The sequence below is a fragment of the Durio zibethinus genome, chromosome 7, assembly GCF_047325235.1.
Source record: "Durio zibethinus cultivar Kanyao isolate XHJ-2024 chromosome 7, ASM4732523v1, whole genome shotgun sequence".
In the NCBI taxonomy this organism is placed as follows: Eukaryota; Viridiplantae; Streptophyta; class Magnoliopsida; order Malvales; family Malvaceae; genus Durio; species Durio zibethinus.
Window position 1 is genome coordinate 28,399,128 of NC_143168.1, and position 18,007 is coordinate 28,417,134.

General features: G+C 36.3%; 3 protein-coding genes across 18 annotated transcripts; all 3 read left to right on the plus strand.

Annotated features, from left to right (window-relative positions):
• The first annotated feature begins 1,861 nt into the window (after window positions 1-1,861).
• On the plus strand, window positions 1,862-6,743 carry LOC111277388 (importin subunit alpha-4). The gene is made up of 10 exons (XM_022863809.2): window positions 1,862-2,193; window positions 3,068-3,164; window positions 3,260-3,351; window positions 3,425-3,556; window positions 3,908-4,093; window positions 4,218-4,381; window positions 4,606-4,684; window positions 4,991-5,119; window positions 5,409-5,536; window positions 6,111-6,743. The coding sequence occupies exons 1-10, from the start codon at window positions 1,972-1,974 to the stop codon at window positions 6,490-6,492; spliced, it is 1,611 nt and encodes a 536-aa protein (XP_022719544.1). The 5' UTR covers window positions 1,862-1,971; the 3' UTR covers window positions 6,493-6,743.
• Window positions 6,744-6,864: 121 nt separating this feature from the next.
• LOC111277387 (rhodanese-like domain protein) lies at window positions 6,865-14,680 on the plus strand. 16 transcript variants are annotated; one of them, XM_089764257.1, is made up of 14 exons: window positions 7,054-7,472; window positions 7,573-7,734; window positions 7,997-8,102; window positions 8,243-8,441; window positions 8,595-8,615; window positions 8,722-8,803; window positions 8,967-9,049; window positions 9,643-9,775; window positions 9,907-10,072; window positions 10,438-11,752; window positions 12,384-12,761; window positions 12,863-12,960; window positions 13,071-13,720; window positions 14,213-14,680. In XM_089764257.1, exons 1-10 carry the CDS (start codon window positions 7,182-7,184, stop codon window positions 11,178-11,180), a joined length of 1,986 nt encoding a protein of 661 aa, XP_089620383.1. In that variant the 5' UTR covers window positions 7,054-7,181; the 3' UTR covers window positions 11,181-11,752; window positions 12,384-12,761; window positions 12,863-12,960; window positions 13,071-13,720; window positions 14,213-14,680. The 16 variants fall into 16 exon arrangements, with proteins under 16 accessions (XP_022719543.1, XP_089620383.1, XP_089620387.1 ...); XM_089764261.1 differs by having other exon boundaries at window positions 13,660-13,720; XM_089764256.1 differs by having other exon boundaries at window positions 12,384-12,623; window positions 12,697-12,761; window positions 12,863-13,720.
• Window positions 14,681-15,819: 1,139 nt separating this feature from the next.
• On the plus strand, window positions 15,820-16,713 carry SVB (plant/protein (Protein of unknown function, DUF538)). The gene has a single exon (XM_022863813.2). It carries the CDS (start codon window positions 15,932-15,934, stop codon window positions 16,427-16,429), a length of 498 nt encoding a protein of 165 aa, XP_022719548.1. The 5' UTR covers window positions 15,820-15,931; the 3' UTR covers window positions 16,430-16,713.
• Window positions 16,714-18,007: the final 1,294 nt, after the last annotated feature.

The window sequence follows — 18,007 nt, forward strand, 5'->3', positions numbered from 1 at the left end:
CTCAGCAATCTATCAGATAGTGCAGCCGCAAAAGAGAAAGAAGAAGCCTAGCATGGAAACCAAAGCGACAGACTCAAACGCTGTGATCAGACTCCAAACAACGTCGTCCACGAAGGAGAAGCTGAAGCTGCTCATATGGGGCCACTCGAACGAGATCGACGATCGGAATGATACGAGGTCCGAAGCTACCCACCGAAATGCTGACATGGCCCATCTCCCTACCATTTTTTCTCTGATTAATTTCTTTTTCCCTTTTCCTATATACTGGACCGACAACTCTAGCAGCTTGTAAGAAAAAGAGTGAGACTCTAACCGGATGGTTTTATTTATACTACCAGCAGTTACTTGGAGTTGATTAAGGAAGAAATGATAGGGTACATGCTGGTTTAGTTCTGAAGCATGGACTTGGGCTCTCTTATGGGAGTGTTGTGGACCCATTATTGGTGATGGAGGGTTGTGATTTGAGGACCCTTTTTAATCGAGTATTGCTTTGGTTTTGAAATTTGTGTTGGAGTTGGGGGGAAATTGAATTCCCAGCAAAATTCAATTTTATTTGTCTTGTTTTAGGCTAGGCTAAGAACTTCTGGCATTTTTGTTTGTTTTAGACTTAGTTTTTGAATTTGTTCTCTCTCCTCAATTCAGTGAGCACTTTGTAAGGGAGCATCATATTTTTATTTATTCCAAATAAGACAGACAATTTCATTCATTTGAGATTTGACATGTCAATTGCCAAAGAAAAAAAATTTTAAATTTTAAAATTTTGAAATTTCAATTTAGATAGACAAAATACTAGTGTACTTGTAGTCCACTTACTCATCACATAATACAAATCAATCTATCTTCCAAATATGCCTCTTGCAACCTCATACTAGTTTCTACCAAACTTTAAAAAAGAAAAAATCTTTTTTCTCAAATTTTATGATAATCATATTAATTTTTACAAAATCAACAAAAAAATCTCTTTTTTTTTCCTCAAATATTTTGCAGACCACTCGTAATTAGATTTGATGATTCATATATTTTTATATTATAAAATATTAAAATTTATATATTTATATTATATTTAAATAAAAATTACTTATAACAATTTATTTTAATATAAAAACATAAAACATAATTTTTTAATTTTATTAAATTTATATATAATAATTATTAAAATTTTAAATTATATTAATTTTTATATCTTATTTTTTTATTATATTTATATTATATTTTAAATTTTCATATTTACGTATAAGATTTTGTGCAAGTAAAACCGAAGGGCACGGCAGAGGAGAAACGGGCTTGGACACTTTTTAGTTGACCAGGAAAGTAATGGACCCAACCCTGGAGTTCTCATGTGGCGCTCGTAGCCTAGAGGATTTTGGGCTCATTTTTTACAATTACTTGGGCCTAGCTTTAGGTGTGTTTTTTTTTTAATTCTTTAAATCAAATTTTAAAAAAATTCTCATAAATATTTTGATTTTTTAATTTTATTAAAAATTATTCTTGAATAATTGATAATGAAAATTAGTATTAAATTAAATTATTAAGAGTAAAATATTAAATTAAATGGCATTAATTCAGCAGGATGAATTTGCAAAAGAATTAAATAAATTTGATAGTAGTTGGTATTAATATTAATATAAACAAAAATAGATTGATAATTTGATCTGCTTGTTACCAATTTGGTACGGAATATCTCACATTCTTTTTTATTTAATATATTTTCTCATCTTTTATTTTTTAAAATTTTATTTTCCTTGGAAAAACCGGCCCATTACCATAACTTCTTTTTATTTTGCTCCTTTTCGACTCAGCGCAGATCAGTGAGTCACTGAGTCTATTATAGCATAAAAGGAAAAAAAAAAATCGATTTTTCACTTCACAATCTGTCTCTCCAACTCCACCGCTACTCACCAACGACGACCCTCTCATTTCTACAAACACAAGTAGACAAAATCAAGCGAGTAAGGATTCAAAGAGAAGAGAATGTCGCTTCGGCCAGGTACCCGAACTGAGGTGCGGAAGAAGAGTTACAAGACGGGAGTGGATGCAGAGGAAGCTAGGAGGAGGAGAGAGGACAATTTGGTTGAGATCAGGAAGAACAAGCGTGAAGATAATCTCCTTAAAAAGCGTAGAGAAGGCCTTCTTCTTCAGTCTCAGCAGCCTTTGCTCGATGCGGTTCAAAATGCTGCCGCTATTGAACAAAGGGTACCTTTCTTTTTGGGGTTATGTTTCCAACTGTTTTTGATTGATGGGTTTGGTTTTGTTGATGGTAGAATTTGGGATCTTGATGCAACTGAGTTTTTTGCTGTTACTTATCGTAGTTATCATTGCTGTTATTGTTCCATTACAATTATTAATTCTTAAGATCAGAAAGGAAGGATTTTTCTTTAGTACTTTTAGTTAGAAAAAATGAAAAGATTTGATAAATTTTTGGGTTCTTAACTCAATGGAGATTATTAAACTCACTTGATTCAGTTCTTTTTTTTTTTTTTGTCTATTTTTTACTGATATGCAATTATGATGGTAGAAGTATAAATATTTTGATAAAGGAAGTGGCTTTTTGATTTAAAATAAGCAAAAATTTTTTATGCCTACTTAATAGGATAGCTGCTCTTTTCTCTTGTTTCTAGGTTTTGAGATTTGAGTAGTCTGTTGATTGAAGTGTTTGCCTTAATACCTGTTTGTGTTAATTGGCAAAAAAGGGGAAAGAGGGTGTTTAAAGTTGTGGATTTAGGATGACAATATTCTGATGTTCTATGATCTAGTAGCGTTTCAGTGAAGCATGGGGAGGAGTGTTTTCTTCCAATTACCGGTGGCTGTTTGATTTTATTGCTAATAAGATGGATTTAGGTGAGGAAAAGGACTTAGCATTTTAGATCTTATATCTTTCATCATGCGGGTGTTGGGAAAGGTTAAATGTCTATTGACATACTGTTTTTTACTTAGGATTTCTAAACATCAATTCTGCTTGAAGCTGGAAAAATTGTAGGAGAGGATTTTGTTATGGTTCTGATCCTTTGAATTTTAGGCTTTTCATTATTTTTATCCTGAACATAGTGTTCCTGATGATATCTAACAGTTGGAAAGTATTCCTTTGATGGTACAAGGGGTGTGGTCTGACGATCCTGCCTTACAGTTAGAAGCCACAACTCAGTTTAGGAAGCTGTTGTCAATAGGTAAGTTATATTTTCTAATTCCTACTCTTTGAACGGTTCTTTTGTTAAGGAACATGTCCGTTTACGTTGTTGACTTTCATCTCCATTACTTGTAGAGCGCAGCCCTCCAATCGATGAAGTTATCAAAGCTAGAGTGGTCCCTCGGTTTGTGGAGTTTCTTGGAAGGCAGGATGTTCCCCAATTGCAAGTATGATGTTTTGTTTCTTTCAATCGAAATAATTTGTTTAAGAAATAATAGACTAACTTCCCTTTGATTTTAGTTTGAGGCTGCCTGGGCTTTGACCAATGTTGCCTCTGGCACCTCTGAGCACACACGGGTTGTTATTGAACATGGTGCGGTCCCAATGTTTGTGCAGCTGCTTAGCTCTGCTAGTGATGATGTTAGAGAGCAGGTCAGTTCTTGTTTTAATAACTCATCTTTATCTTCTGTAACTGTGTAAAGTGATAAATTCTCTTACTTTCCATTCAACTTATATTATTAATGTTTTAGTTCTACATTTTCGGCATGTACTTTACCAGTCATTGCAGTATATTTTACATCCTGTCCAATGTTGCTTTGCTTTCTCCCATTTAGAGTAATTTATGCTGGAATTTATTTCCATACACTATATTTTACTTGCATACTGTTTTATGTCCTTTTTTTTGTTTATCCAAATTTATTGTGTGCATGTGTTCTATTAACTATTGCTTGGCAGCAAGAATTGATGCATTTTGCTATCTCACTTAGCCTATTTTCTGTTTAGGCTGTATGGGCTTTAGGTAATGTTGCTGGTGATTCACCAAGTTGTAGAGATCTAGTTCTTGGTAGTGGTGCACTTATGCCATTGTTAGCTCAGTTAAATGAACGCTCCAAATTATCCATGCTGAGGAATGCGACATGGACATTATCTAATTTCTGCCGTGGCAAGCCACCAACGCCATTTGAGCAGGTAGAGACTGTGGGAGGCTTCTATTGAATTTGTAATATGAGAAGTTTTCTCAGTTATTGTTTTTTGGCCCAATACATTTTGGTAACTTATGGAGGCTTTGATAACAATTGTGCGTTCTTTTCAGGTAAAGCCTGCTTTACCAATTCTACGGGAACTTATCTACTTGAATGATGAAGAAGTTCTGACAGATGCTTGCTGGGCACTATCTTACCTTTCAGATGGCCCAAATGACAAAATTCAGGCTGTGATTGAAGCTGGGGTCTGCCCACAACTGGTGGAACTTCTAGGGTAAGCATATGCATACCCTACAAAATACTTGAATGCTAACTACCCTAGGTTGTAATCCTTCTCTCCAGATTTTTTTAGCATAGATATCGTGCACCCTCTCCGTTTTTGCAACTGCCAATAGTTTTTGCTTTTGAGACTGGGTTTTTATGTCTGTATAATTTGTGGGTTTTATACTTGTTGCAATATGTTGACTACTGGTGCTGACAAAAATTCATTTATGCTAGTCATCCATCACCTACAGTTCTTATACCTGCTCTTCGGACTGTGGGAAACATTGTCACTGGTGATGATAATCAGACTCAGGTAAGATATAAATTTATGCATGTTCACAGCAGTCTTGGCATCATTACTGTTTTTCTTAGCCGCTGGTTGATCTTCTTCTTTTCTGTTGTTTGCTGGACTGACTTTATTTGTTTCATTTGATTTCTCATCAATCTTATTTAATCTAATTGTGAGGATATAGTAAACAAACTACGTATTCTTTTACATAGAATCAGTATTTTAAAACTCTGTTATTGTGATTATGCAAAGATAAACAATTGTTGTGAAGTTGTTTCTTTCTTTCCTTTAAAAGCTGCAACCTGCAAAGTAACTCCAGGTATATTTCAGTTTGTGATTGACAACAAGGTGCTCCCTCATCTCTATCAACTTCTTGTGCAAAATCATAAAAAAAGCATCAAGAAAGAAGCTTGTTGGACAATATCTAATATAACAGCTGGTAATAGAGCTCAAATACAGGTATAGTTTCTCTCACTGCCCATTAATTTTTTGAAGATTATATTGCCTCAATGTGTGCAGCCGCCCAAAAGGTATGATAATTCAATCATCTTGTGCGTAAGAATTGCCAATTGTGGCTTTTGTGTGACTTATACTTTCCAAGATGTTGATAACATTTTGCACATTTTAGTTCACAGCAATTGAAGCATCGCTTATTTGGACTGTGACTTCAATTAATAGTTTGCAGTGTCATTCAAAATTAGAGGCACTCATATTGTTATTGATTATTTGTTGATTTTCTGTGGCACAGGCAGTTATTGAGGCTAATATTATCCTTCCTCTTGTACACCTTCTCCAACATGCAGAGTTTGACATTAAGAAGGAGGCTGCATGGGCCATCTCAAATGCCACCTCTGGAGGATCTCATGAGCAGATTCAGTTTGTCCTGCTCCCTTTTTGCTTTCATTTCCATTTTTCCTTTTTCAAAATTGGACATTCATGCATGTTTATAAAAGACAAATGAAGGCTTGCAAACTCCACACATAGATTCATTGGAGAATATAGGCTGATATTTTGTCTAAATGCAATATCAGCATCATGGTGCACACATGTATACTCAGATATTGATGGGTCATGCTGTTGGCATACTCAACTAAATTAGATAGTTAACAGGATAATAAATATGATGGCATACTCAACTAAATATTCAGTTGTTGTCTTTGTTTTTCTGTCTTCCCATTTCTCTTGTCATAAATATGATGCAATACCATATATCAATTGTTAGGCCATGCATCTAGATTGTCAAGATATAATATGTAATATGTGAATGACAGCTGTATTGGCCATACTTTTCTGGTTATGTTTAATGAAAATATTTTTCTCCTGTCCTCATTGGAGCAACCTTACTGAATAATTGTTCTTAACCATTTCACTTAACGATATGCATGTGAGACAGTGAGAGACAGATTCTGCCTTAAATGTGGCAAACCTAATATGATTTGTTATTTTGCAGATTCCTGGCGAGCCAAGGTTGCATTAAGCCACTCTGTGATTTACTGATCTGTCCAGATCCACGGATTGTGACTGTGTGCCTTGAGGGGCTTGAGAACATTCTGAAGGTTGGTGAGGCTGATAAGGAAATGGGAATGAACGGTGGAATCAATCTATATGCGCAAATGATTGATGAATGTGATGGGTTAGATAAAATTGAAAGCCTTCAAACTCATGACAACCATGAGATTTATGAGAAGGCGGTGAAGATCTTGGAGAGATACTGGGCTGAAGAAGAAGAAGATGAACAGAATCTCCAAGATGGTGGGAATGAAAATCAGCAAGGCTTTAATTTCGGAGCTAACCAGCCCAACGTTCCACCTGGGGGCTTCAAATTTGGTTGAAGTGTCTAGTTTGAGAACTTCGGCTCTAGTTTTGTAGGCCTTGCTACTTTCCTTGCAGCGAAATTTTTAGACTTGTGTTTGCATTTCATCGCTGCCAAGGGGTCAGAGTTTTTGTTCTGGCGCATAGGCTTTGCTGTCTTTATTATTATTATTTTTTTTTGTGGAAATGTTTTGAAATGGTTTTAAACTTGATTGTATTTCTATATTTTTCTATATTCCATAGGAAAAATATTCCTTGTGATTGTGCTAAATCTGAATTAGCATTGAATGGTTTTCTTGTCCTATAGGTTGTATTAGTGGAGAAATTTGGTAAATGGACACAAAACTTCTGAAGATTATGGTATGATATGAAGGACTCTAAAACTCTGAAGCTTATGTTTGGTAAATGAACAATTAGCTCAGATGTTGCATCACTTGCATGTGTTGATAAGCTTCATTTGAAGCCTTGGCTTACGCATGTAAATCTGATAGATGTTTTTGCAGATAGAATCTCAAACATTTTCTCTGTCATTAAGATTTAAAAAAAGAAAAAAAGGAATTAAGTTTTGCTCTTTAATCATTACTATTCTTTCTTTATGATTCAAAGTTCAAACTAAGTTCAACAACAATCATGCATTCATTGATACATTCTCACCTTAATACTGTATATGTAATTGTCGAACCGACACGACACAAACTATTGTCGGCTGATGCACAAGGAAAAAAACCAGACAAACAGGCGAGGCCTGTTATTAAGTCATAACTCATGTCATAAGGCAACTCCAAATACTGGGTTTTATTTATTAGGGCTCCAAAGTCCTAACCAAAAAATCCAAGAACTGAAGAAGAAAATGTCGAAGGATGAATATGGGGTACTTCTCTATTACAAATACGCCTCCATCCCTGATCTCAATTCGCTCTTCTCCTTCTACGAATCCAACTGCAACTCTCTGGGTCTACTCGGCCGAGTTCGTCTCTCTCCTAATGGCGTTAATGTCACCGTAAGCTCTGCCTGCTATTGCTTTATATATTTCCGTGTATAGTTGCAATCGTTTTAGTCTAAGGATTATTGGGTCTTTTTCTGTTTTTGATGATAAGCAGGTTGGTGGGTTGCTGTCCGCATTGAAAAAGCACATTGAAGCCGTCAGGTCGAATAGTTTGTTCCAAGGAACTGACTTCAAGCTTGCTTCTTCTCGTCATCCTTTGAATGACAAGGTTGCTCTTGAATGTGGCTTTACTTCTCTTTCAATTCGTGTTGTCAAGGTTTGTTCCAAGTTTCAACCTTTCGGGACCTTTTTTATAATAATTTTCAGCTACTAAACTTTTCTTTTAACTTTGTTAGCTCACTTGCTTCTTATAGTTCGAATGAGTAATGGTTTTTCTGAATGGGAATGCCATGGAGTTTAAGTTGACTTTGTAGTGCCTTTGCTTGGATACTATTTTTGCTTACATGTTCTTCACAACATTTACCAATGTTCTGTTGATGCTTCCCGCCACTGTAATATTGTTTTCTATATGTTCTTAGGAATTGGTTACTTTCAGTTCCCATCCCCTGTTAAAAGCTCCAGAGGTTTCTAATGCTGGGAGGTATCTCTCTGCTTCCGAGTTCCATTCTGTTCTTCAGAGTGCTGGTATAGCCTTTGATCGCTCACTTTTCATGGCTTAGTTACTTTCTGATGTTTATTTCACATCATATTTTTTGCTTGTTGGTTAATGATTGTGATTTCAAATTATTTGTTTGTTAATAGTATGTATATTTTATGCTTCTCAGGGCAACTTATGAAGAATGGAAGTCCTATTGATGATAAGCAGGTGGTTCTTTTAGATGCGAGAAATTTATATGAGACAAGAATTGGCAAGTTTCATGCTCCAAGTGTGGAGACACTGGATCCAGGTATCAGGCAGTATAGTGATCTGCCCTCTTGGATAGATGATAATTCAGAACAATTGAGAGGAAAACATGTCCTCATGTAAGTACTTTGAATCCTGATAATATTCTTGGACGGGTATTTCAGTTCTTTCATGCCTGTGAATCATTGTCTCTGGATTCAAATTTTATCGAACAACTCCTAATGACTACTCCTTTTGCTCCCTTTATTTCTACATGATATTCTGTTTGGTAGGACGTGCTGTTACGGAATGTGGTAGCTTCGCTATTCACCCTCTCTAAATGATGGAAACTGAGCGTCAGCTTAATTATGTGCTTCTTCTACCGCTTGAGATCTTGTTTTTAATAGGTTTGTGTTGCAGGTATTGCACTGGAGGAATCCGTTGTGAGATGGCATCAGCCTATATTAGGTCAAAAGGTGCTGGCTTTGAGAATGTCTTTCAGGTCAGCTTCTGAAACCAGATAGATAATCATGTTACCCTCTTCAATTTCTTGTTTATCCATGGAATAAGTTATAAGCTGGTCCTTATTTATGCTGATAATATCACCTGAAGCAAGTAATGTCAATCAATCATGATATATCTTGGTTGTGTTGGCTTTATTGCAGTTATTTGGTGGAATACAGCGCTATATGGAACGATTTCCTGCTGGTGGTTTCTTCAGAGGAAAGAACTTTGTTTTTGATCACCGGTATGGTTTCATAGCTTTGCAGCATACTATTGTTAGAACATAATTAGTATCTTATGTCACGCTAGGCTGGAAACTGAAATTGCATTTGTACATTGTGAGGTGTATGGATTGACTTTTGCTTTTATCTCCACTTCATTTAACTTTGGCAAAAAGGGGTAGTAAATTGATATTGATCATAAGTTGCAAGCTGCAGGTTGCAATGATATAATCCTTTTTATTTTCGGCCTCAAGAAAATAAATCTGCTGCTTTTTCATTATCAAAAACTTAGATTTCAAAACTAAATTGATATTTCTTTACCCCTCAGCTTAAGAAGTAAAAGACAACTTAAAACAAAAGTTGACAACAGCCAACTTGAGTGTCCAAACTACTACTAGTAATTTTGAACATTCAAATAAAAAAGACATCACGATCAATCAATATGAGAATCTTCATAATGAGAGTAAGAATTGTCATCTTAAATGGCATTGGGAATCCAATGATTGGAATGTCTTGAATTGTTTGGTGACTAGCATAATAGTCCAATTCATGAGTTGCAGTGAAAACTGGTGAATTAAAACTGAGGATTTTTCTAATACCTCTGTGTTGTTGGTAGGATATCAGTTGGGAGCTCAGATACAAATATTATGGGTGCCTGCCTTATTTGTGGCTCTTCTTATGATGATTATTCTTCACGGTGTCGCTGCACTCACTGCAGAATGCTTGTTTTGATCTGTGATAGTTGTCGGGTATGTTCCACAATAATCTCTTTAGCCATCATATTCTCATAAGTTTCCATCTGTCCAGGCTTCTTCAGGTACACCTTTTGTTCTTTATATTTCGTCATTATTGTTTCTGAATTTGTCAACTTGGTTGGCAGATAAAGAGTAATGCATACATTTGTGAGCTGTGCCAGAAACATCATATGGATATTGGAACAATTCCATCTGTGGAAGATAATGAGCCTGAAGCAGTATTGGACCAAAATGACCTGAAAATTGATTCTTCAGATTCCATAATCCCATCTCAGCTGCTTTCAAGATATGGTAAGGTCTGTTTTATTTGATTAAGCAAGAAATATTAAGTAATTCACTGATCAACTGAATTGATGTTAGTTGTACCCATGACAATTTTTATTATTGTTATTCTCTCATGCCTATGACATTTTCTTTGATATATGCTTTCTCTGTTTGCCAATTTTTATTTTTGATTTACAAACTCGTACATATCATATTTTGCCAATACATTTGTAAATTATGAGTAAAGCTCATTTGCTTGAGGCTTTATATTGAAGCCTGCATTTAAGTACTGAATGCTTGAGGATGTCCTGAGTGCTCAAGAGTTGAAAGTTAGAATTGATCTCAATTTCCTTTATGATGCTCCTAACATCGGTATAACTTATATGCCACAGGCAATGTGCCTCCAAGGAAACTAAGAATTTTATGCTTGCATGGTTTCCGGCAAAATGCCTCGAGTTTTAAAGGAAGAAGTGCATCATTGGCCAAGAAACTTAAAAGCATTGCTGAACTTGTTTTTGTTGATGCACCCCATGAGTTGCCATTCATATACCAATCTTGTATGGAACCAAACAGTAGTTGTGCACCATCTTCCGGACAACATGCTCCTCCACCTGAAAACTGCAAGAGGAAGTATGCATGGTTGGTTGCACCTGATGTCGATGGTAAGAACGAAGCTGATTGGAAATTAGCCGATCAGCCGTTTGATCCTCTCCAGTACCGGGGGCAAACAGATGGCTTTGATGTATCACTGGCTCATTTGAAAAAAGTGTTCTCAGAGCAAGGTCCGTTTGATGGGATTTTAGGATTTTCACAAGGAGCAGCAATGGCTGCTTTACTTAGTGCACAAGGAGACAATCTAAAGGGTGAAATTGATTTCAGATTTGCGATTTTGTGCTCCGGATTTGCTCTTCCATTACCAGATTTTGGGCGACTACCCATAAATTGCCCTTCGCTTCATATATTTGGTAGCCATCCTGGTCAGGACAGGCAGATCACAAGTCAAAACAGCAGATACCTGGCATCAAGATTTGAAGATGGTTGCTCTGTTATCATTGAACATGAATTTGGTCACATCATTCCTACTCGGTCTCCATACATTGACAATATAAAGGACTTTCTTCGAGGTTTTCTCTGATGTATTGAATATGTATTTGACAATCTTTTGATTTTTCATTTCCGTATTTAGAAATAGGGTTTAGCTCTGGAATTGAAGAGATTAATTCTTTCAAATATGACCTAATGGTCCAAGTGCATGCTAGTGAGCAACTGCATTTTTATGGGAGAAATTTAGCTTTCCTTTGATATTTAAATGGTGCAATGCTCCATTAAAATGGGAAAAAAAAAAAAGAAAAAAAAAAAAGAAAGAATGATGGCATGCTCAAGTAATCTAATCTTGTTGCTGGTAAAAGTAAAAAAGGAAAAAAAAAAGTCAAACGAGAGACGGGAAAGCTAAATTCCCTTGGGTAGTTCGGTGACAAAGAGAGTGCAGGAGGTCCTATCAAGTCTTAAACCCTAAATTGAAACAAACTTCGCTTCTAAATAACCTCGAACAAACCAAACCACAAACACAAAATCCTTAACTGTTTGTCTATCGACTGACACAAACATTGGAAGCAAAAAGTACCCTTTAACCCGACAGAGGAAGCAGCAAACATGAAGATTCTGAGTAGGAAACTGCTGCACCAGCGCCAGTTATCCTTCAAACAAGTACCTTTCCCAATCCTACTACCTTATATCACTTAGTGAGTACTTTTCAAATGCTAGGTGCTCAAGGCATTTGCTTCAATTAAACATCTTTCTATTATTTTCCTTCCTTTGGGACATTAGAATATGATTGTTGAATTGAGTGTTCCAGTGGGGTGCTTCCTAGTTGGTCCATTAACTTGGAAATCGTCACATCATTCGTGAATTTTAGAGATTTTTAGTTATAGCTATATCAGGTTACTTACTTGCTTTATGCTCGTTGCAATGAAAAGAAGCTTGTTTTTGTCAAATCTGCGTTCTCTTTGTTTTTCCATTATTTTTTTTGAAGTTTTGATTTATGATCGAATTTATACTTCAATGGTATATGTATATGTAAAGTCTTCTAGTTCAAAGATTTTATATCTTTATCCCCCTTGTTATTTTTCTTTGGACTATAGATTGAAGGGTAAGATTGTGAGTTTTTCTTGCTCAGTTTCTGCTATCAAGTATTCAATCAAACAAAATTTCATGCTTGGATAGTGGAATACTAATTACTGAATATTATCTATGTTCTGTAAGCTTTTTATTTCTCTTTCTCTGGAAAAATATGTGATTATTCTATGGACTGTTAACCTCATTTTAAATTGCTTGCTAGGCTATTCGTTGCAATGCATATTCTACTAAGAAAATCTCAGATTTTGGACAACCAACTCCCGTAACTCATCCGCAGGTGTGCTTCTTAACATGTCCTCAGCACTCGATGTTAGAAAATGTGGTATAGATTTGAGACGTGTGATGAATTTGCTTTTGGATGATAACCCTTCAAATAATGGGGGGTTCTTGTGGATGGAATGGCAATTTGATGTGGTAAAGCTTCTGGGCCAAAGAGAAGAAGGTTTCTTTTAAGTGCGTTCTATGTTTAGTTTAAAACTTGGTGTAAGTTTTTTACTTCCTGTTTTACTGCACAGTTAATGAAGGAAGGGGAAATTACACCTGGTATAACTAGTGAGGAATACATCTCAAGAAGAAAAAGGTTGTTGGAACTTCTACCAGAGAAAAGCTTGGCCATAATTGCTGCCACCCCTGTAGAGATGATGACTGATGTTGTGCCTTACACATTTTGACAAGATGCAGATTGCTTGTATCTTCCCGGTTGCCAACAACCTGGTGGAGCGGCTGTATTAAATCATGAGTTTGGTTTATGCATGTTCATGCTGGAAGTAAAAGCTTAGGTGTGTTTATATTGTCTGACTGAATATTTTCGTATCCAACACTTTTCTTGACTAATTTTGGCAGTGAGAAGGCTTTAATCCCTTTTTTTAAAGAATTGTTCCATTTGCAGTTGGAATTGGGCAGGTTGACATGAAAATATACTATTACTAGAAGCATACAGCATGGGTATAAGAAGCATGACTGGCCACTAAACTCAGATATGAATACAGCATGAGTATAAGAAGCGTTATGGCCACTTTTTGAGTAATTGAGGATTATCTTACACTTCTTTTCACATATACTTTTATGGTTTTTGTCATTGGCTGAACTGCTAAAGTGGTCATGGCTTATAAGAAAGATGAACTTAGGGCTTGTTGAGTGCATATACTTAACGTGGTTTTTGTTGACTGTCTTACCAATCAATATTGCACATCTGTGATTGAGTTGTTGGTAGAGGACAAACATTTCTTCTCTGAGTTTAAGAGGCTAATTTTCATTTACAATTTGGAAAGAGTGGTATTTGGGTTTTTATATAATTTTGAATTTTGCTACCATGATAGAAGGTCCTTGTGAATTTATGAGGACATCAGATTGAAAATGTCATATTCTTTGCATTTTGAAGTTGCTACCATGGCAAAGAGTCCTTATGAAGATGTGTCCTAAGTAGATTAACAACATCAGACTCTTTGTGCAAGTTACTTAATGGGGATGTGTTGCAGGTACCAAGGCACTGGAATAAGAATTGAGGATGAGGCTCTGATTACAGAAACAGGTTGTGAGGTAAAAATTCAAACTCCATTCGCACAACGCTATCATAAAGCAAAACTAGGAAAAAAAATGTGGTTGTTTCATCAATCATGGGCCTTTATGCTGATGATAACCACTCGAAGATGGTTATTGTTACTTTTTCCCTTTCATTCTCAAGGTATCTTTGCAGTTGATGTGACTTGTTGCTGATAATAATTACTCAAAGATGGTTATCATTACCTTTTTCCTTTCAATTCTTAAGGATATCCATCTATTGGATGTGACATATTCAGTAGAACATTATACATAAATCAGTTAGAGTAGTTGGAATAACAAGGGCAGAATCATAGCTAGTATGAGCTTTATCTTTCAGGCTTCTTGGTGGGGGGGGGGGGGGGGGGGGGGTATTTACAAGATGTTTATATTTTTATCATAGTTAGGCGGTGTGAATTAAAAGTTTCAGAATCATTATTAAATTATTAGTTAGTGGTCAGTGATCCTTCTGGTTGTGGAATATGGAAACAGGTTCTAACTGGATCGATGCCAAAAGAGATCAAACAAATTGAATCCTTGCTAAACAATTACAGTCATGGAATGGGAATGAAGGACCATAACAATATAAAAGCTGCAACTAGTTCACGGTTCCTTGGAAATTGTTGGGCCAAGGTTGTCACCTGCTGGCAATGGAAAACATTTCTGAGGCTTTGTCTATTTCAGTCCCAAGGAGATATGGTATCCTTTCATGCGAACGTTTCCAGTTTTCCCGCAAAAATAGCCTATCATGTAGCATCTATGCATACCCCCCAACTCTTGTGAATCAGAATTCTCCTTGTTTTCCTTGTTTTGTTTGACATTGCCAGTAAACAAGGGCTATCAGGCGATTCTTTTCACCTTTAGATCTGCAAGTTTGTCAACATCTATTAATTGTTGTATATTGATAGTCAATAAATTTACCAGTATTCAGGGGAAATAATTCCCGGTATTGAATGATAATAGCCTTCATCTTTTTTTTTACCTAAAAAATTTTTATATTAAGAGGTTGGGCTCTTTATTTACAGGCTTAGCCCAGGCTCAGTGCGTCTAGGTTAGAAAATGGTGACACAAGTGGAAAGTGGTATTAATTGTGACAAACGATCATCAATGACATGTTTGTACAAAATAAACAGGCATGGTGGACCTCCTATTTCCAGCGAGCATGGCCATAACTACATCCTTCACGGTTGCAGAGTAAAATAATAAAGGCTGCTGCTTCCCCCATTCAGTGATAGTAAAGAAGTTTCAGAACCTAGTTATTTTCACGTGCTGCTCTGCTTTAAAGTAGTAATTAGGATGGTGATATAATGATATGCAGGCTCCCTAATTCATTTTTTACATGGACACTATAGATTGGAGTTTCTTTTTCTTACAATAAGACTCTAATACAAAAATTGTACGTGCATGTGGTTAGGCTTAATGATCCCGATTTCTTACAAATAACTAGGGCTAATTGTCATGTTGTTTTGTTTCCAATACTTAACATCAATCAACAAATGAAGTGGCTGAATATGTTTTTAATGTTTAGATTTTCAAATGAGCATAAATAAAGCTCCAACATCTGTGATTTCTTCAAATTTCAGCAAGCATCAAGAATAGGATAGCAGTTTTCGGTAGTAATAGATACGTTGTACGTTGGGTCCACAAACTCCCACCCGTGTATGGTTCGATCCTTATCACATACAAACGTGATAAGTCATGTCAATAAATGGATTCCCCCTCCCACCTAAATTATACTTGGCGTATTCATATTGGCAACTACTTTTAAACACTCACCGTTCCCCGTTTTTCTCTCCCATTAATTCCTGCAATAAATGTCTAACTGTATCATAAATATAAAAGGTAACTGTGCAAGAATCTTGTGGCCCTTTCTGTTTACCTAAATTACTCCCCTGTTAGTTGTTCACCTAAACCCCTAAACTAAACTAGCTATGAGTGTTGAGTGTCGAATATTGAGCAGCAGCCCTGATGGCCCATGGGTTATGGCTACAACCAAAACCAGCCTTGGCCGACCAAAATCATTGTCGAGGCATGCGGCGTGCATCCCCTGCCAAAATGGCATTATGGAAATATTTTGGCAAACCAAGGGTGGATAAATAGGTTGACAAGTATATCAGGACCCATTGTCTCTTTCCATCCTCCTCGGCATCCTTTTCCGTTCTCCTCAGCATCTTTCTCAATAGGTTGAAGAGTTCCAAGTTCTGGAAAAAGATGTCTCTGGTTACCGAAGAGATCAAAGCCAGTGCGTCAGAAATTTACCATGGAGATGAGATCTGCCAAGAGAAATCAAAATTTTTGCTTCAGGAAGTAGGCATGCCCAGAGGGCTTTTGCCGTTGAAAGACATCGAAGAATGTGGGTATGTGAAGGACACAGGTTTTGTGTGGCTCAAACAAAAGAAGAGCATAACCCACAAGTTTGACAAGATTGGGAAACTTGTTTCCTATGCACCTGAAGTCACAGCTGTTGTTGAGCAAAACAAGATCAAGAAGCTGACTGGGGTCAAGACCAAGGAGCTTTTGATTTGGATCACACTCAGTGATATTTATGTTGATGATCCACCGACTGGCAAAATCACTTTCAAGACCCCTGCAGGGCTGTCAAGATCTTTCCCTGTATCAGCTTTTGAGATTGAAGGTGAAGTTAAGGATACCAAGGAGAAGAATAAAGAAATGGAAGTGAATGGAGCTGTGGAAGTGAAGGAGGTCTAGATTCTAGAGGAGTTTTATTTTCCAAATAGGAGGCCTCATCTGTGGGTTTCATGACTTCTCTCCTTTTTGGATGTGCTGTCTTTAGTTTAATGTCTGTCACTAGCATTCAATAAAAAAAAAGTGCTTACAATTTCAGAAAACCAATGTTGCATTGCATTTCATGATAGTAAGAACTACATCATATTTTCAGATAGGAACCGAGACTTATATGATTGCATTGTTGTTTCGACCTATTGTAAGCAACCAAATGCTTCTTAAGTGATAAAAGCTCTTGTTTTTTATTAGAGGCCTATGTTTCTTCTGTGTTTACTTCATTCATGAGTCAATAATTCTTGAATTTTCAAGATCGATGGATCATCGTAAGATCATAACCTTTTGTTTTGGAAGCCATGTTTCAAACAATGTGGTAAAGGAAGAAGCATGAGGAAAGCCTACTGCGTTAGCACTAATACTACTACTACCACTCACCGCCTCAAATGGACCTCTTCCACAACGGAACCCATTAGATGGCCCATTCTTAAACCTCTATTTTAATGCTTGAACCACCTACATTAACAATCACCGCGTCATAAAAGTACTTTTCTGCGGATTCAAGAAACAAAAATTGTATCAGAAAACAATGTATCATTAATCCTTAACAGAAAAGACTAGGCAAAGTCAATAAAACCGAAGGCTAGGCCATCCATACAACTTACGTTTTAGTATGCTCTACTTAGTTCAAGTTGCTTTTAAGGTAATTACAGTCCCCAAAAAAAATGCCTATGAATGCCTAAAATAGGTTACGGAAGCAATCAGAGCACCAACTGTAATAGCTACATTGATTCAGACAAAAAGGCCCCAAGCTTGAGTATCGTTTATGACCACGCACGTGCTTGATACCTCTCCTGCAGCAATTATGACTTTAATGCCTGAGTAGAAGCCAATCACAATCAACCAAACATTAGTAAAATACTTGCACAAGCACAATTTTCATAATTGGTGCATGGAATACGGTTTTCTATTAAGGAGTCAAATTGAAGCTTGGAAGAAAGAGATGGGTTGGCATAAGCCACATTATGAAAGTTACATTGCAACTGACAACTATATTGAAAAGATGGAACATGTTGCCATCATTTGACAAGCAGGTATGTAATATTTAATTGGTATGCATCCATACAAACAAATACAACTATGTGTGCAACACATTCAAGAATTTAGTTTGCTTAAGAAAATAGACAGGCGCAATGGTCTCACTGTCACCTTGTCACGGATTTTTTTTTAATTGCATGTGTTTAGAAAATATGGGAATGTGATTTTAACAAATCAAAATTTTAAATAGTTGATAAAAATTCAGGAACTAAATGTCTAAATCCATCAAACAAACAAACACTTTAGCAAGTCTAGAGAAAGATAGACCATGTTGTTAAATTCCCAAGCAAACCCCAAGCAACACCATTCTACAACACATATCTACAAAGATGTTGAAGGGTTAGAGTGTCATACCTGGGAAGCTGCAACCCATTTTCCATCAATCCAGTCCTGATGTAGCCTTAACTCAGAGTCATTAAACTTCATTTTCTCCTTGGTATTCTTAAAGTA

Coding starts and splice junctions, on each gene's coding strand:
- LOC111277388 (XM_022863809.2), top strand. CDS start 1,972: ATGTCGCTTCGGCCAGGTACCCGAACTGAGGTGCGGAAGAAGAGTTAC. Junction 4,382..4,605: donor CAACTGGTGGAACTTCTAGG/GTAAGCATATGC, acceptor CATTTATGCTAG/TCATCCATCACCTACAGTTC. Junction 5,537..6,110: donor GGATCTCATGAGCAGATTCA/GTTTGTCCTGCT, acceptor GTTATTTTGCAG/ATTCCTGGCGAGCCAAGGTT.
- LOC111277387 (XM_089764248.1), top strand. CDS start 7,182: ATGCACAAGGAAAAAAACCAGACAAACAGGCGAGGCCTGTTATTAAGT. Junction 7,735..7,996: donor TTTCAATTCGTGTTGTCAAG/GTTTGTTCCAAG, acceptor ATATGTTCTTAG/GAATTGGTTACTTTCAGTTC. Junction 9,776..9,906: donor TGATCTGTGATAGTTGTCGG/GTATGTTCCACA, acceptor CTTGGTTGGCAG/ATAAAGAGTAATGCATACAT.
- SVB (XM_022863813.2), top strand. CDS start 15,932: ATGTCTCTGGTTACCGAAGAGATCAAAGCCAGTGCGTCAGAAATTTAC.